This window comes from Suncus etruscus, chromosome 12, assembly GCF_024139225.1.
Source record: "Suncus etruscus isolate mSunEtr1 chromosome 12, mSunEtr1.pri.cur, whole genome shotgun sequence".
In the NCBI taxonomy this organism is placed as follows: domain Eukaryota; kingdom Metazoa; phylum Chordata; class Mammalia; order Eulipotyphla; family Soricidae; genus Suncus; species Suncus etruscus.
Window position 1 is genome coordinate 33,884,010 of NC_064859.1, and position 22,329 is coordinate 33,906,338.

Sequence of the window (22,329 nt, forward strand, 5' to 3'; positions counted from 1 at the left end):
GGAGGTTGGGGCATACCTGGTAATCCATACTCATGGTTATTCCTATCTCTGTGCTCAGGAGTAACTCCTGGCAGTGCTTGGGGACCCATATGGGATGCTGGTGATTAAATGCTGGTGGGCTATGTGTAAGACAAGCTCCCTACTTGTGTACTATTACTCCAGCCCCAATCCTGTAAGTCTCTTTTTGTTTGTTTGTTTTTTGTTTTTTTGTTTTTGAGTCACACTGGCCAGTGCTCAGGGGTCACTCCTGGCTCTACGCTCAGAAATCACTCCTGGCAGGCTTGGGAGACCATATGGGATGCCGGGATTCCAACCATCGTCCTTCTGCATAGAAGGCAAGCACCCTACCTCCGTGCTATCTTTCCGCCCCCCCCCCCCCCGTAAGTTTTTTAAGAGATTGAAATTTTATTACTGTGATTTGCAAGGTTTTAGTTAAAAATGACAGTAACAGGTATTATTTAATAAACATTTACCAGGAATCTTACTTTTATATAATAAAACATACAGTTTTTATTAAATCCTAACAATATTTCAGTAAGTTATGTGTGTGTGTGTATATATACACACACACACACACACACACACATATGCTTTATTGATCTTTGAATGTATGGAGATATGTGGATAGTGGGTAGCACTTTAGGTTGCAACTTTAGGAGACTGTTATTCATTTTTATTTTTATCCCAAAGTCGTAAATAATCATACAATGTATAATTAGTTATTATACAGTTATATCTATTAATAATTATTAGTTATGCAAAAAAGTTTGAATTATAAACATCTTGGTCTCATTTTACACTTTAGGAAATTGAGCACTAATCCTTTAGTAAAACCTAAAGTCTAGTAATTGCATATCACACTGTGCTCAAATACTTTCAAAGAGAAGAATTTAACTCAGTGGTAGAACATGCATGCTTGAGGACCTTAGGTTCAATCTCTGGCACCAAATACCAAAAGGAAAAAAGTTGAAAAGGACTTGAATAAATTGTAAAAAAAAAAAAATAGAAGGATGGAGTCTTGCAGTGATATTATTTTGCAGAGTCTGTGATATTAGACTGAAATAGCATAGTAAACAAACATAAATCAGTTGAACATTTAGACACTGGAGTAGAGTTGTTTTGTTTTTGTTTTTGTTTTTTGTGGTTTTTGGGTCACACCTGGCTGTGCTCAGGGGATACTCCTGGCTCCATGCTCAGAAATTGCTCCTTGCAGGCACGGGGGACCATATGGGACACCGGGATTCGAACTGATGGCCTTCTGCATGAAAGGCAAACACCTTACCTCCATGCTATCTCTCCGGCCCCTGGAGTAGAGTTCTGATCTACAAGTTAATTTATTTTTCACTGCTATCATGTTTCCAAAACGCCGTCTACTGAGGGAGGCACGTTTTAAGAAATGTGTTTTTAAGATTAGAATGGTGGGAATCTAATAGCAAACTGAGGAATCTTAGTGCTCTGTACTTCATTTACAAGGCAGTTTTCATGAATTTAACATAATTCTAAAACAACTGTGATTGTGAACATTTCTACCTTTGTTTTACAGCTTTTTCAGTGTCTTTTTTGGGTGGAGGGACCAAGAAAGGGATCTAGGATCTGCTGAAGCTTGGAGGGTACTCACAGTTCAGTGTTTAGGGGAACTTTGGATACCAGGAATTCAACTCAGATTTACTGAAAGCAAAGCATGTACTCCAGTTTTTGAACCATCTCTAAACTCCAACTTCATTTTTTTTTATTGTCTTTGAAAGTGAATTATACTCAGTGGTAGCACACATACCTGTGTGAGGCCTTTGGTATTCAATCTCTAGTACCACAAACAAACACATACTTTATATATAGGTGTTATAAATTAGAGTTTAAGATGTGTTATTCCATGAAACTTGCTGGTGTAGTTAGTTTATTATCAGTCACTTTTTATATAGTAAGATCTTTAAAGAAAAATATACAGACCACCATGTTTATAAAATAAAACATGAATGCTTCATTGGTGGAAACTCAAAATCTGTAGGGAGTAGGAGGAATAGACCTTTTGAATTCTGAGATCCACATTGCAAAGTGGGGCCTGTTCTCATTTGAGTTTCAGTGAGGTGGAATTCTCTGCCACATTTCTGAATGTTAACACTTCTGCTTAAAAAAGGAGAGTTGGGGGCTGGGCGGTGGTACTAGAGGTAAGGTGCCTGCCTTGCCTGCACTAGCCTTGGATGGACTGCGATTCGATCTCCCGGTGTCCCATATGGTCCCCCAAGCCAGGAGCAACTTCTGAGCGCATAACCAGGAGTAACCCCTGAGCGTCACTGGGTGTGGCCCAAAAACCAAAAAAAAAAAAAAAAAAAAAAGAAAGAGCTGATTTTTTTTTTATTATAACACTGTGTTTTACTAAGTTGTCCATAATACAGTCATTTCAGGCATTAAGTTTTCAGATACGAATCCCACCACTAGTGTGACCGTCCTTTCAGTAGTTTCTGACCTACCACCACAAACACAAACACATTTACTTTATATCATTTGTTACAATACTAAGGCAATATATGGAATGCTTCATGAATTTGTGCATCATCCGAGAGCAGAGTCATACTAATCTTCTCTGTATCATTCCAGTTTTAGTATGTGTGTTGCAGAAGCCAGCACTAAAAAGGAGAATTTGATTAACAAATGAGTTAAGACTTTAGAGAAGATATTGGAACATAATTTCAATGACCATTTTCTCCCTTTTCTTTTCTTTCTGGGTGTGACTAACTTGCTACAGTATGCTGCATGGTTGCTGGTAAAACAGGAAATGGGGTAAGTAATTTAGGTAGGGAATTTTTACAACCATTTAAATATAAGCTACTTGACTTTTAAAGTATTTTTACTACTACTACTTTCTCTTTTTATAGTGTTGAGTTTACCATCTACTAGGGAAATTGGTGCTGAGAAATTTTTAATTGTATAAAATCAGTTGTCAAGTCTTATTTAATGAATTTACTTGCAAAACCCATTTTTTTTTTAGATTTAATGTGACTATAAATACATATCTTATATGTATCAGGCACTAAAATAATATAGTTTGGACAGTTGTGTAAAGAATATATTTTATGCTTACCTTAGAAACTAAGCTATATAATTAATTTTGCTATAAAGGATATAAACTAGTAAAATCCTAGGGAAGGCAGAGTAGAACATAGTGAGTTTATACATAGATAAAACATAGAAAACAATAGGTCCTGAAGGTCTTTATATTAAATCTTTTTTTTTTTGTCCCCCAATTTACAATACAGACCAGGCAAAAGGCCTTTGTTGAGGTGTATATGGGGTGCATTTACTGTATCTCCTCTTTCTATACAGTCAATGTAAAGAACACTGACTTATATTAAACACTGATTTATATTAAATCTTGGGGACCAAATGTGTTGTGGAAATTAGAAATTTTTAGATTTCATAAATGTTATTTTGTATAAAATGCCATGTATATTATACTTCTTCCACCTAGGTTCTGTGGTAGTACTATACAATTGATAATCTGCTGTATTTTATAATATGTATTTACTAGATTAATATAGATTAATATTTTGACAATGAATTAAGTATTTCCATTAAATTTGATAAAAAAATTTTTTGAATGGCTGCACATGCTCAAGTCATGTTTTGATTGCCTGATTTCTAAAGCTTTTTGGACTTGACATTAAAAGTCAGTACAGGTCCAGAAATGACCGAGAAACCTTGTCCCTCTTTTTCTGGAGAGAATAATCACTGGGCAAAGTGTCGGTTGCTATATTAGAATTTTATGCTTAGTGATTGTAGTTACAGAAAAAGTGTTGACTTTTTTTATTTCATACCTGTATTTTAAAAAGTAACTGCTACTTTTTCTTGGAGGGGGGCAAGGGTTTGAGCCATACCCAGTGATGATCATGGGTTACTCCTGGCTTTGCTCTCAAGAATTACTCCTGGTGGTACTTGGGGTAGCTACCACATATTTCAAAGGTTTGGGTTGTATTAAATTAGTTTCAAGTGTTTAGTTCAGAGTGATAGTACAAGAGTTAAAGCTTTTGCCTTTGCGTGTGGCTGAGCCAGGTTTGGTTGCCAACATCATTGGGTTCACCCTGGAAGCCTTCCAAGCACCTGGTGTGGTCTGACTTGTTTTCTAGAGATCTTAAGTTTTCATGCACATCGACTGTGAATTGTGGTTTTTCTTATTAAAGGACAAAAACAGTTCTTCCAAAGGATCCTGATGATATAGTGATTCTGAAATAGACATACAAATCTTTCCCCCTGAGTGTTCCTAATTCATTATGTGGTCAAGAGATTTTAGAGGGAATATAGGAAAAAAATGTATTGGAATTTTTTTGTTTATCTTTTTTTGGGGGATTGGGCCATTCTCAGTGATGCTCAGGGGTTACTCCTGGCTTTGCGCTCAGAAATCGGGGACCATATAGGACGCCAGGGCATTGAACCACAGTTCTTCCTAGGTCAGCAAGACAAACGCCCTACTGCTGCACCACCACTCCAGCCCCATTTTGGTTTATCTTTGCTCTAGTCTAGATGATTGCCATGTACTTTGCATTAATAATGAAAATGATGCTATGACATCCTCATCTGTGTTTATCTAACAAAGGAAAGTAGGGACTATAGCTAAGTAATAAATTGAGACTGAATATAATGACTACTGAGTTACGTAAAGCAACATTTCTCAACTGGGAGCCACCTGACCCTCAGTAGGCTCTTAATACTCCAAGAGGCCACAGGTAAAAATCAAGTAAATGGGTTTAGAAAGCCAACCAGTAGGATAGGGGACCATAGAAAGGAATTGGGGAGCACAGGGAAAGAAAAGTTGATAAATAGTGCTCTGGAGAAAACCAAGCATATGTTGGACTCCTTTTGAAAATATTTATCCTAAATTGTATTTAGAAAAGTATTAGATGTATTCATCTTTGAGGATTGAAAGGCTGTCTTTTTTTTCTTTTTATGGTTTTTGAGTCACACCCGCCAGCGCTCAGGAGTTACTCTTGGCTCTGTGCTCAGAAATTGCTCCTGACAGGCTGGGGAGGGAACATATGGGATGCCAGGATTTGAACCACTGTCCTTCTGTGTCTAAGGCACAGCTTTACTGCTGTGCTAACTCTCCTACCCCACTGTCTTTTTTTTTTCCTTTTGGTTATTAGGCACACCTGGTGGTACTCAGGGGGTAGTCCTGGCTATGTACTCAAATATCAGTCCTGGCAGACTCAGGGGATTTTGGGGATCAAACCTGGGTCAGTCCCGGGTCGGCTGCACGCAAGGCCCTACCGCTGTGCTATTGCTCTGGCCGCTAGAAATTTCTTTTTTTTTTACTTTTTGGGCCACACCTGGCAGTGCTCAGGGTTTATTTCTGGCTCTGTGCTCAGAAGTTACTCCTGGCAGGCTCTGGGGACCATATGGGATGCTGTGGATTGAACCCATGTCAGCTGCGTGAAAGGCAAACGCCCTACCCACTGTGTGCTATGACTCCAGCCCCAAAAGCCTGCTATTTTTAGTAATTTTGCCTTATATTTAAGCATAAAGTTTCCTCTGTTTGGAGCCGGAGAGATAGCATGGAGGTAGGGTGTTTGCCTTGCATGCAGAAGGACAGTGGTTCAAATCCTGGCATCCCATATGATCCCCTGAACCTTCTAGGAGCGATTTCTGAGTGTAGAGCCAGGAGTAACTCCTGAGTGCTGCCTGGTGTGACCCCAAAACAAAACAAAAAGTTTCCTGTTCAGAAAAAAAGATATCTGGAGTTTAAGGTTTTAAATTGAGCTAAGTATAATTTAATGACATGAAGGATTAAAAATACTGGTTTTCTTATATATCTACTCACTAATGTCTAACCCATTTTTAGAATTGTCTTCTGGGGCCCGGAGAGATAGCACAGCGGCGTTTGCCTGCCAGGAGCTATTTCTGAGCAGACAGCCAGGAGTAACCCTTGAGCACCGCCGGGTGTGGCCCCTCCCCCCAAAAAATAGAATTGTCTTTTGCTAATCTTTTGTACTCTCTGGAGTCTAAATGATTTTTTTTTTTTTTTCTTTTTTTTTTTTTTTTTTATTTAAACACCTTGATTACATACATGATTGTGTTTGGGTTTCAGTCATAAAAGGAACACCACCCATCACCAGTGCAACATTCCCATCACCCAAGTCCCAAATCACCCTCCTCCCCACCCAACCCCCGCCTGTACCCTAAACAGGCTCTACATTTCCCTCATACATTCTCAATATTAGGACAGTTCAAAATGTAGTTATTTCTCTAACTAAACTCATCACTCTTTGTGGTGAGCTTCCTGAGGTGAGCTGGAACTTCCAGCTCTTTTCTCTTTTGTGTCTGAAAATTATTATTACAAGGGTGTCTTTCATTTTTCTTAAAACCCATAGATGAGTGAGACCATTCTGCGTTTTTCTCTCTCTCTCTGACTTATTTCACTCAGCATAATAGATTCCATGTACATCCATGTATAGGAAAATTTCATGACTTCATCTCTCCTGACAGCTGCATAATATTCCATTGTGTATATGTACCACAGTTTCTTTAGCCATTCATCTGTTGAAGGGCATCTTGGTTGTTTCCAGAGTCTTGCTATGGTAAATAGAGCTGCAATGAATATAGGTGTAAGGAAGGGGTTTTTGTATTGTATTTTTGTGTTCCTAGGGTATATTCCTAGGAGTGGTATAGCTGGATCGTATGGGAGCTCGATTTCCAGTTTTTGGAGGAATCTCCATATCGCTTTCCATAAAGGTTGAACTAGACAGCATTCCCACCAGCAGTGGATAAGAGTTCCTTTCTCTCCACATCCCCGCCAACACTGTTTATTCTCATTCTTTGTGATGTGTGCCATTCTCTGGGGTGTGAGGTGGTATCTCATCGTTGTTTTGATTTGCATCTCCCTGATGATTAGTGATGTGGAACATTTTTTCATGTGTCTTTTGGCCATGCGTATTTCTTCTTTGTCAAAGTGTCTGTTCATTTCTTCTCCCCATTTTTTGATGGGGTTAGATGTTTTTTTCTTGTAAAGTTCTGTCAGTGCCTTGTATATTTTGGAGATTAGCCCCTTATCTGATGGGTATTGGGTGAATAGTTTCTCCCACTCAGTGGGTGGCTCTTGTATCCTGGGCACTATTTCCTTTGAGGTGCAGAAGCTTCTCAGCTTAATATATTCCCATCTGTTAATCTCTGCTTTCACTTGCTTGGAGAGTGCAGTTTCCTCCTTGAAGATGCCTGTAATGTCCTGTAGTGTTTTGCCTATGTGCTGTTCTATATATCTTATGGTTTTGGGGCTGATATCGAGGTCTTTAATCCATTTGGATTTTACCTTTGTACATGATGTTAGCTGGGGGTCTAAGTTTAATTTTTTGCAAGTGGCTATCCAATTGTGCCAACACCACTTGTTGAAGAGGCTTTCCCTGCTCCATTTAGGATTTCCTGCTCCTTTATCAAAAATTAGATGGTTGTATCTCTGGGGAACATTTTCTGAGTATTCAAGCCTATTCCACTGATCTGAGGACCTATCCTTATTCCAATACCATGCTGTTTTGATAACTGTTGCTTTGTAGTACAGTTTAAAGTTGGGAAAAGTAATTCCTCCCATATTCTTTTTCCCAATGATTGCTTTAGCTATTCGAGGGTGTTTATTGTTCCAAATGAATTTCAAAAGTGTCTGATCCACTTCTTTGAAGAATGTCATGGGTATCTTTAGAGGGATGGCATTAAATCTGTATAATGCCTTGGGGAGTATTGACATTTTGATGATGTTAATCCTGCCAATCCATGAGCAGGGTATGTGTTTCCATTTCCGTGTGTCCTCTCTTATTTCTTGGAGCAGAGTTTTATAGTTTTCTTTGTATAGGTCCTTCACATATTTAGTCAAGTTGATTCCAAGATATTTGAGTTTGTGTGGTACTATTGTGAATGGGGTTGTTTTCTTAATGTCCATTTCTTCTTTATTACTGTTGGTGTATAGAAAGGCCATTGATTTTTGTGTGTTAATTTTGTAGCCTGCCACCTTGCTATATGAGTCTATTGTTTCTAGAAGCTTTTTGATAGAGTCTTTAGGGTTTTCTAAGTAGAGTATCATGTCATCTGCAAACAGTGAGAGCTTGACTTCTTCCTTTCCTATCTGGATTCCCTTGATATCCTTTTCTTGCCTAATCGCTATAGCAAGTACTTCCAGTGCTATGTTGAATAGGAGTGGTGAGAGAGGACAGCCTTGTCTTGTGCCAGAATTTAGAGGGAAGGCTTTCAGTTTTTCTCCATTGAGGATAATATTTGCCACTGGCTTGTGGTAGATGGCCTTCACTATATTGAGAAAGGTTCCCTCCATTCCCATCTTGCTGAGAGTTTTGATCAAGAATGGGTGTTGGACCTTATCAAATGCTTTCTCTGCATCTATTGATATGATCATGTGGTTTTTATTTTTCTTGTTATTGATGTTGTGTATTATGTTGATAGATTTACGGATGTTAAACCAGCCTTGCATTCCTGGGATGAAACCTACTTGATCGTAGTGGATGATCTTCTTAATGAGGCATTGAATCCTATTTGCCAGGATTTTGTTGAGGATCTTTGCATCTGCATTCATCAGTGATATTGGTCTGTAATTTTCTTTTTTGGTAGCGTCTCTGTCTGGTTTAGGTATCAAGGTGATGTTGGCTTCATAAAAGCTATTTGGAAGTGTTTCTGTTTGTTCAATTTCATGAAAGAGTCTTGCCAAGATTGGCAGTAGTTCCTCTTGGAAAGTTTGATAGAATTCATTAGTGAATCCATCTGGACCTGGGCTTTTGTTTTTCGGCAGACATTTGATTACTGTTTTAATTTCATCAATGGTGATGGGGGTGTTTAGATATGCTACATCCTCTTCCTTCAACCGTGGAAGATTATAAGAGTCCAAGAATTTATCCATTTCTTCCAGGTTCTCATTTTTAGTGGCGTAGAGTTTTTCAAAGTAGTTTCTGATTACCCTTTGAATCTCTGTCATATCAGTAGTGATCTCTCCTTTTTCATTCCTGATACGAGTTATCAAGTTTCTCTCTCTCTCTTTCTTTGTTAGGTTTGCCAGTGGTCTATCAATCTTGTTTATTTTTTCAAAGAACCAACTTCTGCTTTCGTTGATCTTTCGGATTGTTTTTTGAGTTTCCACTTCGTTGATTTCTGCTCTCAGCTTTGTTATTTCCTTCTGTCTTCCTGTTCTTGGGTCCTTTTGTTGAGCATTTTCTAGTTCTATTAGCTGTGTCATTAAGCTACTCAGGTAAGCTCCTTCTTCCTTCCTGATGTGTGCTTGCAAAGCTATAAATTTTCCTCTCAGTACTGCTTTTGCTGTGTCCCATAAGTTCTGAGAGTTTGTGTCTTTATTGTCATTTGTTTCCAGGAACCTTTTTATTTCCTCCTTGATTTCATCTCGGACCCACTGGTTATTGAGCATGAGGCTGTTTAACTTCCAGGTGTTAAAGTGTTTCTTCTGAGTCCCTTTGGAGTTCACAAATAATTTCAGAGCCTTGTGGTCAGCGAAGGTAGTCTGCAAAATTTCTATCCTCTTGATCTTATGGAGGTATGTTTTATGTGCCAGCATGTAGTCTATCCTGGAGAATGTCCCATGTACATTGGAGAAGAATGTGTATCCAGGTTTCTGGGGATGGAGTGTCCTATATATATCCACTAGGCCTCTTTCTTCCATTTCTCTCCTCAGGTCTAGTATATTCTTGTTGGGTTTCAGTCTGGTTGACCTGTCCAGTGTTGACAAAGCCGTGTTTAGGTCCCCCACAATTATTGTGTTGTTGTTGATATTATTTTTCAGATTTGTCAGCAGTTGTATTAAATATTTTGCTGGCCCCTCATTCGGTGCATATATGTTTAGGAGAGTGAATTCTTCCTGCTCTACGTACCCCTTGATTAATATAAAATGTCCGTCTTTGTCCCTTACAACCTTCCTGAGTATAAAGTTTGCATTATCTGATATTAGTATGGCCACTCCAGCTTTTTTATGGGTGTTGTTTGCTTGGATAACTTTTCTCCAGCCTTTTATTTTGAGTCTATGTTTGTTCTGACTATTCAGGTGCGTTTCTTGTAGGCAGCAGAAGGTTGGATTGAGTTTTTTGATCCATTTAGCCACTCTGTGTCTCTTAACTGGTGCATTTAGTCCATTGACGTTGAGAGAAAGAATTGTCCTGGGATTTAACGCCATCTTTATTTCAAAATTTGGTGTGTCTTTTGGGTAGTCTTGTCTTAGATTAGGTCTTTCAGTTTTTCTCTTAAGACTGGTTTTGTGTCTGTGAAGTTTCTGAGCTGTTTTTTGTCTGTGAAACCATGTATTCTTCCATCAAACCGGAAAGTGAGTTTTGCTGGGTATAGTATTCTGGGTGAAGCATTCATTTCATTCAGTCTTGTCACAATATCCCACCACTGCTTTCTGGCATTGAGCGTTTCTGGTGACAGGTCTGCTGTAAATCTCAGGGAAGCTTGCTTGAACATGATTTCCCCTTTTGATCTTGCTGTTTTCAGAATTCTGTCTCTATCTGTGGGATTTGTCATTGTGACTAGGATGTGTCTTGGGGTGGTTTTTCTGGGGTCTCTTTTGGTTGGTACTCTTCGGGCATGCAGGATTTGATCACATATATTCTTTAGCTCTGGAAGTTTCTCTTTAATGATGTTCTTGACCATTGATTCTTCCTGGAAATTTTCTTCCTGGGTCTCTGGGACTCCAATGATTCTTAAGTTGTTTCTGTTGATCTTATCATAGACTTCTATTTTCGTCTGTTCCCATTCTTTGACTAATTTTTCCATTGTCTGCTCATTTGCTTTAAGTTTTTTGTCCAATCTCTCCTGCTGTATGGAATTGTTATGTATCTCATCTTCCACAGCACCAAGTCTATTCTCAGCTTCTGATACCCTGTCCCAGAGCTTATCCATTTTGTCATTCACTTCGTTTACTGAGTTTTTCAGGCCTGTTAGTTGACATGTTATTTCAGTTTGGAGTTTTGTCATTTCTGCCTTCATATTTTCTTGGTTCTTATTAGTGTTCTGTTCAACTCGATCCATGGTTTCTTGGAGTCTGTTGAGCACCTTCCATATTGCTAGTCTAAAGTCCTTATCTGAGAGGTTGATTAGTTGTTCAGTCATTATCTGGTCCTCAGAATTGTCATCTTCATTCTCTATGTCTGATGCTGGCCTGCGCTGTTTCCCCATTGTCACATTTGTATTGTGGGTTTTTCTACGTGTTGTAGTGGTATTCATTGTCTATATGATGTAGGCAGCACACTCCTCTGGCTCCTCCCTTTCTGGATGGGCTGACTTGCCTCTAAGGGAGGGGAGTCCTCCGTGGATGAAGCCTCACACTGGGTCAAATCTTAGGCCCGAGCATGTAACAGAGAAGACAGTCCAGAGAGAAATGTTTGCTTCTGTGATATAGCGCCGTTCTTAGTGTGATTTTTCCTTCTTGTTGCAATGGAGTTCTTTCCTTAGAAAGAGTGCACGGCCGCGTAGCGAAGCGGAGCGGCCGTGCTCCTCTGAGCCTCTTTTTGCCCCACTCGCAAGAGTTTCACGCAAGAGGACAGTAGACAGACATAGACAGGTCACACTCACAGTCTTTCACAGCTGAGCCCCACTGGGCCGGTGTACTTTTGCGGATTTTCCCCGCCTGGTGTCACACACAGGGAGCCAGCTTTTGCAAAGGATAGCCGGTTTTTATGCTCTGAAGTCCCTCCCTGAAAATGGCGTCTGGGCGAGCGAGGTTTCTGGAGGCTCTTTTTGCCCCACTCGCAAGAGTTTCACGCAAGAGGACAGTAGACAGACATAGACAGGTCACACTCACAGTCTTTCACAGCTGAGCCCCACTGGGCCGGTGTACTTTTGCGGATTTTCCCCGCCTGGTGTCACACACAGGGAGCCAGCTTTTGCAAAGGATAGCCGGTTTTTATGCTCTGAAGTCCCTCCCTGAAAATGGCGTCTGGGCGAGCGAGGTTTCTGGAGGCTCTTTTTGCCCCACTCGCAAGAGTTTCACGCAAGAGGACAGTAGACAGACATAGACAGGTCACACTCACAGTCTTTCACAGCTGAGCCCCACTGGGCCGGTGTACTTTTGCGGATTTTCCCCGCCTGGTGTCACACACAGGGAGCCAGCTTTTGCAAAGGATAGCCGGTTTTTATGCTCTGAAGTCCCTCCCTGAAAATGGCGTCTGGGCGAGCGAGGTTTCTGGAGGCTCTTTTTGCCCCACTCGCAAGAGTTTCACGCAAGAGGACAGTAGACAGACATAGACAGGTCACACTCACAGTCTTTCACAGCTGAGCCCCACTGGGCCGGTGTACTTTCGCGGATTTTCCCCGCCTGGTGTCACACACAGGGAGCCAGCTTTTGCAAAGGATAGCCGGCTTTTATGCTCTGAAGTCCCTCCCTGAAAATGGCGTCTGTAAATGATTTTTTTTTAACAATTATTGTGTGTGCCACTCTGCACTGCTTGGGGGCTGCCAGGACGACACCCAGTAGTGTTGTTGGGGTCATGTAGGGTCTGGGATCAATTTTATAACTTTGCATATGCAACAGGCTAAACAATTTTAAGTCATTTTCTATTTTTGAGGGGATTTTGTATATTTGGTGGGTTTTTTTTTTTTTTTGAACTATTTCCAGCAGTGCGCAGGAGTTAGTTACTCTGACATGGTGCTTGGCATGGTACTTGGGAATTATTCCAAGTCATGCTTAGGGGAAATTGAGCCTTCTGTATACAAAGCATGCACGTCAGCCCATTGAGCTATCTCTCTGGTCCTATTTTCATATTGTCAGTTTAAAAATATTTATTTATTTATTTGTTTTTTGGGGGGCCACACCCAGCAGCACTCGGGGTACTCCTGGCTCTGTGCTCAGAAATCACTCCTGGCAGGCTAGAGGAACCATATGGGATGCCTGGGGATCGAACCCAGGTCTGTCCCAGGTTGTTCATGTGCCAGGTAAATGCCCTACCACAGTGCTATCGCTTCGGCCCCAGAATATTGACTCTTAAGTAACTATTTCTATCAGTGGAAATTGGACATTGAAAGAAATTACATAAGATGATGTTAACATCTTCTTTGTTAAAAGCAACCTGAAAACAGCTATAAAGTTGATTTGAAAATTTCATTTCTTGAATGACTTGGCAGTTCATGAGTAATGTCACTATATTCTCAGTGCAATCGGACAATTTGAATAATATATCATGCGTTCTTTCTTTTTACCTTCGTTCCTATCTATCACAATTTAGGATACCAACAAACTAAAACTTAGAAGTTATAACTGGGGTTTTCTTCAAACCTGTTTATTAGTTCATGGATAGAGTCTGGGGAATGCCAGATTTTTTCTTAGACATTTATCATACTAAATTGATGAGCATTTTCATCATTGATAGTTTAGATTCAATATTTCTCCTTCAGCAATAAAGGGGGAAAATACAGCTTTACATAGATTTCTCAAAATTGAGCACCTATCATGAGAAAGAGAAATAGATTAGATTATTATTATATATGGCTTTGTAGTATTGGAACAGTAAACAATTATATTTCATCTTTCTGTTTTATGGTATATAAATCCTAGAATTTGGCAGTGATAACTCAAAAAACAACATATTTTAGAAGTTTTAAAACAACCTTCTATGCCATTTTATTTTATTATAAATTTTTTCCTGTTGACTTACTATGAATTACAAAGTTTTTTGTAATTTTTACTTTGTTATTCATGTGAGAGTTTTAGGTGTACAATGTTCCAGTACCCATCTCTTTACCAGTGCCTACTTTGTCCACCAGTGTCCCAGTTTCTCTACCACCCCCAAACCTGCCTCTAAGGCTGGGCACTTTTCTCCACCCCTCCTCACCCTCCTTGTCAGGCATTGTTACTAATAGGGTATTGTGCATGACACTTTGTGTTTTAGTTTTGGGACCAAACCTGGCAGCACTCAGGATTTACTCCTGGCTCTGTGCTCAGAAATTACTTCTGGCAGGCTCAGGGGACCATATGGGATGCTGGGGATCACACCTGGGTTGACCCTATGCAAGGCAAATGTCCTACCTGCTGTGCTATGCTCTGGCCCCTTGTGCATGTCACTTTACCTCCTTTTAGCACCTACTCCTCGTCTAGAGTGACCACTCCCCTTATCATTGTTGTAGTGACCTATCTATCCTTCCCTAGCCCATCCCACCATCTCCCCTGCAAAGGTGGTTCCTTGATACAACTAGAATTTAAGGCCCAGGAGTTGAGGTATTCTTGTCTATTTTGTTCTCTGCTTTCTATAGGAGTTCAATAGAGTCTGGTATATAGATGGCACTTTAAAATAGTTTTAGATTATTGCATGATCTTGTCTTTAGTAGAAAAAGTGAAGTTTTTCACTGAGCAAATTAATCTTTATGTTATTCAGAAAGCAGAGTCTGTCGCTGGGAAGAAATGATATAGTTCAGCTAAAAGAAGCCTACAAGTGGATAACTCACCCCCTGTTTTCAGAGGAACTGGGTATTCCCATTGATGGAAAGGTATTGGGTCATCAGCATTATTAATTCTGTTCTCTGATTTTAATGGTTTCACTTCATTATATGACAGATTTGTAGCCAAAATAATTTTCTCTTTAAATAATACATTAAGGGATTTTTACATGTTTAAAATGATAATTTCTCAATCTTTAATTGAAGTTTTCTCTTATGATTCAAGATATGTAGAAGTATGTATGTATGACAGCTTCCTTGCACTTTGACTTTAAAAGATTAGAAATAAATATATACCTCTAATATATTTATAGTTTAATCAGAGACATTCCTAAAAAATTCTTAAATAAATGTCAGCAAGTGAGTGAACTTGAAACTTTTCTTTCCCCTGTGGCTAATCTTTGCACGTATGCAACTTCTTCAATTACAGCAAGCATGGGCTCTTTATTTCACCTTGTTGTCATTTAGATGTCTTTGTTTAATTTCACGAAGTCTCTTCTTTGAAAGCAGAACTCCAATCCATTTCCTTTATTCTAGAGTAGACTTACTTACCCCAGTCTCCTGATTTAGGGAAGAACATGACAAGTTTCTAGATAAACAGGATAATTTCATAGCTCATCTTGAATAAGATTCTATAGCTTAACTTTGTTCCTTCATTATTCTGAATGAAGAAAATTCCCTGAATCTTAGACACCTGTTCAAGTCAAATCACAAAATCAGCTAATCAGTTAAAATTCCCTCTCCCATTCTGAATTATATAGCTATTTCCCTCTGTTTCTAAGAATAAATTTTGTCCTTTAAATTTATTACTGAGAGAATAGAGAGGAATACAGAGGACAGCCACTTCACAAAGAATATGAAGGGAACATGTGGTAACAAAAGTACTTTGGAAATTCAAGAGGTTTTTATTGGGGTGAGGAGCTTACTCCAGGCTCTGTGCTCAGGGATCACTCACTACTGGCAAGCTCAGGGACCATGTATGGTGTGAGAATTAAACCCAAGTCATTCTTTTTGTTTTTCGTTTTTTGTTTTTTGGGCCACACCCGGCAGTGCTCAGGGGTTACTCCTGGCTGCCTGCTCAGAAATAGCTCCTGGCAGGCATGGGGGACCATATGGGACACCGGGATTCGAACCAACCACCTTTGGTCCTGGATCGGCTGCTTCAAGGCAAACGCCGCTGTGCTATCTCTCCGGGCCCCCCAAGTCATTCTTGTGCAAGGCAAGCAAGCATCCTTTCAGCTGTACTGTTGCTCTGACCCCAAAATATTGAGCAAAATATATATATATATATATATATATATATATTTGAGCAATATATTTTATTGAGCAAAATATCTAAGCAAAATATTTTTACTTCTAATTTCAGTTTTGAAGGATACTAAGTTTACATGTCAAATCAATGACCACAGATTTGAATAGGAAATAAAAGACGCAATAATAATTAACTAGATTTTTGGTAAATGCACTTTTTTTGTATAAATGAAATGCATCATAATTATAATTGTGTAGCTAAGAATAGAGGGGACAAAAACATTTGCTTTATTCTAGTAAGTTTACTTACTAGAATAGTAAGTAAATAGAATAGTAAATAAATAGTAAGTAAATAGTAAGCTAGTAAGTTTACTGACCATCCAGTGCAATCAGTAAACACAAAGCTTTAAAAAAAAGTAAAAAGAAAAAGATGAGCCAGAGAGATATAGTACAGTAGGTAGGGTGCTTGCCAGGTACACAACCAACTTGGGGTTGACCTCTAGCAATCCATATGGTCCCTGTACCCATCAGGAATGATCCCTTCAACATAGCCAGGAGTAAACCCTGAGAAAAGCTAGATATAGCCCCAAATCAAAATATACAAATAAAAAGCCAAAGCAAACTAAAACAAAAAACAAAAGATGAAATTATGACATGGTATAATATATTTTTTCTCAACGTAAAATTTTGTGTATTCTCCATGGAGAAAATGTATGTAGAATATAAAATTATGCTTTTTTTTTTTGTAGAAGGATGTTTGGAGCATTAACATTTTAATTTAATTTATTTATTTATTCATTTTGGAGTTCCAGGGCCTCACACATAGGAGGTATGTGCCTTGCGAACTGAGCTATAAATCTGTAAAACATTTCAATAACAAAAACTTTTGTTTCTGTTTTGCTTTATTTTTTTCTTGCTATACATGCATAGGGTTTAAATCTGGCTCAGTGCTTGGGGACCATATGGTGCTTGGGACTGAATCCATGCGTACTGCATGCAAAGCATATGATCAATCCATTGAGCTATCTCTCTGACCTGAACTAAGCTTAAATGACAAATAGTCCCTAGAATTGGAAATATGGTTATGATAAATTTCCCAAAAAGTATATACACTTACGCTATATTTGTATCTATAAAATTGGCTAGAAGGAAGCATATGGCACTATTAATTGCACTATTAATTGATCCTAACTCAGTTTTATGGGGTTTAAAAACATCCCATGTTTGACAGTTTTTTGAATGTTGTATGTATCACTTTTGTAATAAAACAGAAAAATTAGATCTCCCTTTTAGAACTAAAATTCATGAAGTCTGAGGACATTTTTGTGGTATTAGGGACTGATTGTTCCCAAAAACATAACAGGCAAAGCATGAGCTCTGCCACTGAGTCACACATCTCAGGACCTTGGCTAGTTTTATTTTTGCGGTAGGAGTGGAACACATCCGGCAGTATTCAGGACTTACTCCTATCTATTCAGGACTTCTATCACTGTGCTCAGGCGGCCACTTGATAGTTCTGGGGACCATATATGGTAATGGAGATGAAACTTAGCACTGCTCTGTACAAGGCAAGCACGTTAGCCCTGTACTATATCTTTGGATCCATGATTAATTTGTATGTGTGCGTTTGAACCTAATTAAAAAAAACCTCACATAGACTTCATTTTGGGGTCACACCTACAGTTACTTAGAGCTGACTCTGTGCTCAGGGATCTCTCCTGGAGGGACAATACGAATTATGGAAAGTTGAACTCCAGTTAGACGCGTACCAAGACAAACAGTGTTTGCTGTACTATTTCTCTAGTCCTTACCTCTGTAGAGTTTTGCACATATTAGTAAAGTACTTTTTGTCTTGTAAATAATTTCAGTTGTAGTATTGTCAGAAAAATTCTTTTGATTGTTTTTTAATTCTTTCTAATTTCCTGACTTCATACTATACATTACTTAACATTTTTTTTTGTGCCTGTGATCAAATCTGGACCTTCCAACATGCAAATCATATGCACTAACCTTTTGAACTGTCTCCCAGGCCTCTCTTCACCTAAATAGCGCACAACAAAAAGACATACAAACTTATTTTAAATGGGCTTTATGCCTTTTTTTGGTAGGATCTTTAGCAATTGAACTTTCTAAGTTAAAAACAAAACAGAACAACTTTTTTTTTTTTTTTTTTTTTTTTTACAGCTGTCCTGAGAACAAGTTGATTCGAGAATAATTGTATTTCCAGTTTTCCTTGTCACTGTTTTTTGGGAGCCAATCTTTGAGAATTACTAACTTCTATTTCTATTGATAAGTTGTTGCTTTCACTTTCTTTTTGCTCATTTTAAAACTGTCTTTATACTTTTAGAGCTTGTTTGAAGTGAGTGTGGTCTTTGCTCACCCAGAAACAGTTGAGGATTGCCACTTCCTGTAAGTTGCCACATAAACAATACTGTCAAGTCGTATAATATTGTTTATGACTTTTGGCTTTCATGAAAATACTATTGCACTACTTTCTAATGAATGCATCAGTACTTGTCTTACTAGATTTAAAATGTGTTCTTTAATATAGGCAGACCAGTGCAACTAGGAAAGGGATTTCTTTTCTTTGTTTTTGATATCCTGAGTTTATCTTTAGAAGATATGTTGTCTAATATATATTTAATTATGTCAAACCCCAAGTAAGTGTATTAACGTTTTGTATTAACTTAAATTTTATTTTAGACGTGTATTATGTCCAGATTGTTTCAAGCCGGCCAAAAATAAACAGGTAAGGATTCTTGTTGCTACTTTAGTGAATTTTCTCTGAACATTCAAATTAACAATAAAAAGATATATATTAGAAATGTAATCATCTATTACATTAAGTATCATCTTTGATGAGCTGGAGTGATAATACAGTGGTAGGGTGGTAGGCATGTGGCCATCCTGGGTTCAATGCCCTGCAGCATTCTATATGGTCCCCTGAGCCTGCTGGGAGCGATTTCTGAGTGTAGAGTAATCCATGAGTGTGACCCCAAAACAAAAAACAATAACAAAAATAAAATCAAATTAAAAAAATAATCTTTGAATAATTTCCTTTCTATATTTTTCTTTCAATTCTATATACCTTTTCTGCTTATTAGGAAGTCTTAACACAAACACTATCATGTTTGTTTCATTGTCTGAGTTGTTTCCCTGATGTTAAATTTAGAACTGCTGTTAAAATCATGTTTCTCATACCCATTTGGGGTAATTCAGATTTTAATCTTCCAATTACATCATATGAAAAAAAAATCCATGTTATTTTAGAATTCTAAACTTTTATCTAATATCTATTTTTAAAAACTGGAGCTTATAAAATATTCAGAGGAGATTTTTTAGGACAGCCCTTAATCAACAGTAGCTGCATGAAGGGCAAGCACTCTCTTTCTCCTCCCTCCCTCCCTCCCTCCCTCCCTCCCTCCCTCCCTCCCTCCCTCCCTCCCTCCTTTCTTTCTTTTTTTCTTTCTTTCTTTCTTTCTTTCTTTCTTTCTTTCTTTCTTTCTTTCTTTCTTTCTTTCTTTCTTTCTTTCTTTCTTTCTTTCTTTCTTTCTTTCTTTCTTTCTTTCCTCCCTCCCTCCCTCCCTCCCTCCCCCTCCCTCCCCCCTCCCTCCCTCCCTCCCTCCCCTCCCTCCCTCCCTCCCTCCCTCCCTCCCCTCCCTCCCTCCCTCCTTCCTTCCTTCCTTCCTTCCTTCCTTCCTTTCCTTCCTTCCTTCCTTCCTTCCTTCCTTCCTTCCTTCCTCCTCCCTCCCTCCCTCCCTCCCCTCCCTCCCCTCCCTCCCCTCCCTCCTTCCTTCCTTCCTTCCTTCCTTCCTTCCTTCCTTCCTTCCTTCCTTCCTTCCTTCCTTCCTTCCTTCGCAAACTTCCATTTACACTTTTGTTAGCTGATCTTTATGTTAATGAGCCAGGTAATTAGCAGGCATTTGCAGTTTATATGAATGGCATGTCAGGTTATTCACAACCTAGTTACTAAGCTGTTGTTTTTTGAAGAGGTGGTCCCTCCTAGGTTTATTAACATCTGTCTTTTGCAGATGTAGTTGTTAAAAATAATAAAAGTTTATTGGCAAAGATACAGCCATTTTTCCTTTCTTTGATAATTGCTGGACCTCTTAGTACTAAAGAAAGGAGAAAATGTAACATCTTTGAACTATAGACCAATGCAGAAGAACATTACTCCATTTCACACATAGTTCACCTAGACATTGTGCTTGTTTAGTACTCTGAGATTAGCAGGTGAAATTGCTCTAAATTGAGAGTGATAGCCATGCGCTGTCTTGGTGTCTCTAACCTTGCCCTTTTCCACTGGTAAACTATGGTAACAATAATTGGTGGGGGAATAGTATATCCAATGGTGCACAGAGTCAGTTCTGATAGATCTTGGGGATCAGATGGGTGCTAGGGATGGAATCCAGGTTGACTGTGTGCAAGGCAAGCACCTTACCCACTGTACTCTCTGCCCCCTTATGTCACTATTAATATTTTAAATATTACATTTTGAGGAGAGTGGGATATTTCAGTAAAGGATTGTTCTAGCATTAATTAGGTTAAGGAAAGAGTTGTTGAAGTATACTGATTGCATTCTGAATACATTTTTTTTTTGTAATCACTAAATGTCTTTGCCTTTTAAATATGGTTTTAAAATAAAACAGTTTTTTTTCTGTTATGTATTTCATCTCTCTTGTTTCCTTGGTAAGATTAAAAAAAGTGTTTTCTCTTTATTTTGCTTTATATAGTCAGTATTCACTAGAATGGCGGTTATGAAAGCTTTGAATAATGTCAAAGAAGAGGATTTCCTCAAGTAAGTACAAGTAGAGAAAGAAACAAGGAATCCATGGAATTTTAGAATGAAGAGGAGTTAGAATTAAGTTAATCTGGGGCCGGGCGGTGGCGCTCGAGGTAAGGTGCCTGCCTTACCTGCGCTAGCCTAGGAGACGGACCGCGGTTCGATCCCCCGGCATCCCATATGGTCCCCCAAGCCAGGAACGACTTCTGAGCGCATAGCCAGGAGTAACCCCTGAGCGTCACCGGGTGTGGCCCAAAAACCAAAAAAAAAAAAAAAAAAAAGAATTAAGTTAATCTGTACCAACAATTTCTCAAGTAGGGGCCATGTATCCTCCTCTGCGTACTCAGGATATCCTAAGAGGGGTCACATGCAAAAAATACATAAATAGAGGTGGCTATTGGTGGCTAGCAGGGAGGTCAGGGGCCCAAAACAGGTGGAGAAGGTTGAGAAATGCTGATTTAGATTGTCTCCACAACAAGACTGGATCAGTTCAAGGACTATTATTATAGTGAAGTCATTGTTAGTCCCTAATTTCTATTTCAGCCTCCAGCATGAAGTAGTATTTAGTAAATGTCAACTTGGTATCTGAATTTATAAATAAATTTCAACTTCAGGATATTTCTTTTTTTGTGGTGGGGTGGGGATGGTTTTTGGGTCCACATCTGATGATGCTCATGGAATACTCTTGGCTTTACATTCAGAAATTATTCCTGGTGGTGCTCTGGGGACCAGAGATGTGAGATGCCAGGCATTGAATCCAGGGTAGCTGCATGAAGGGCAAGCACTCTCTTTCCCTCCCTCCCTCTTTCCCTCCCTCCCTCCCTCCCTCCTCCCTCCCTCACTCCCTTCCTCCCTCCCTCCCTCCTTCTCCCTCCCTCCCTTCGTCCCTCCCTCTCCCTCCCTCCCTGCCTCCCTATCTTCCTTCTGCTTCCTTCCTTCCTTCCTTCCTTCCTTCCTTCCTTCCTTCCTTCCTTCCTTCCTTCCTTCCTTCCTTCCTTTCTTCCTTCTTTCCTTCATTCCTTCCGTCCATCTTCCCTCCCTCCCTCCCCTCCTTCCCTCCCTCCCTCCTTCCTTCCTTCCTTTCTTACTTTTTCTAGACAAGGTCCCTGCTTAAGCTCAGAGACTCAGTAGGATGAGAGGGTTCAATACAGTGCTACTTGTACTCAACTTTACTGGGGAACACTAGGACTATACCTTGTGATATTGAGGCCAGGGATTGAATCTGGGTAGTTGAACATACAAGAAATACTCTCCAGCCCTTTGAGCTAATTATTTGATCCAAAAATAAATATTTATACCTAGAAGCAATATTTAACTATTATATATCTTTAAACAGTATTTCTTGAGTTTCTAATTTATTTGTTAATTAAATCTCGGGGAACCATAGCAAATTTGCAAGCCTTATATTTGGTTTTAAATCCATGGCATTGGGCCAGAGCAATAGCACATTGGTAAGATGTTTGCCTTGCGTGTGGCTGACCCAGGACAGATCTGGGTTCGATCTCCGGCATCCCATATGGTCCCCTGAGCCAGGAGTGATTTCTTAGCACATAGCCAGGAGTAATCCCTGAGCATTACCAAGATGTGCCCCCCCCAAAAAAAAAAATCCATGGCATCTAGTCTTTTATAAGTTGACTGCAGAGAAGGAAAAAGAGAAAAGTAATGTAGTACTCTTCCTTACATTAGTGGCACTTACTGTCTCGTTGAACACCTTTTTCCAAATAGTTGAGGACTCTAAAACCAACAGCAAGTATTTCTGGATAGCTTAAAGGCCAAGCATGTCTTTCATTTTCTATAGATGGATTTCTTCCTACCAAATCTCAAGGAGGTTGGCAATTAACATTTAGGAATACGGGGCCATCTGAGCTTCTGAGGAAGTAGCG

At 39.2% G+C, this 22,329-nt stretch overlaps 1 protein-coding gene and 2 non-coding genes across 3 annotated transcripts in view; 1 reads left to right on the top strand and 2 right to left on the bottom strand.

Annotated features, from left to right (window-relative positions):
* The window catches only part of PUS10 (pseudouridine synthase 10), a 70,542-nt gene that overhangs the window by 26,679 nt on the left and 21,534 nt on the right, over positions 1–22,329 (top strand). Inside the window, exons 4-8 of the mRNA XM_049784761.1 lie at positions 2,744–2,778; positions 14,352–14,463; positions 18,011–18,072; positions 18,367–18,412; positions 20,397–20,461. Coding sequence (XP_049640718.1) covers positions 2,744–2,778; positions 14,352–14,463; positions 18,011–18,072; positions 18,367–18,412; positions 20,397–20,461 — 320 coding nt within the window. The remainder of the gene's footprint in view (positions 1–2,743; positions 2,779–14,351; positions 14,464–18,010; positions 18,073–18,366; positions 18,413–20,396; positions 20,462–22,329) is intronic.
* Positions 2,520–2,625, bottom strand: LOC126025307 (U6 spliceosomal RNA). The gene has a single exon (XR_007501330.1). It is a non-coding gene; the product is annotated as a U6 spliceosomal RNA (small nuclear RNA).
* Positions 3,230–3,359, bottom strand: LOC126024882 (small nucleolar RNA SNORA51). The gene has a single exon (XR_007500973.1). It is a non-coding gene; the product is annotated as a small nucleolar RNA SNORA51 (small nucleolar RNA).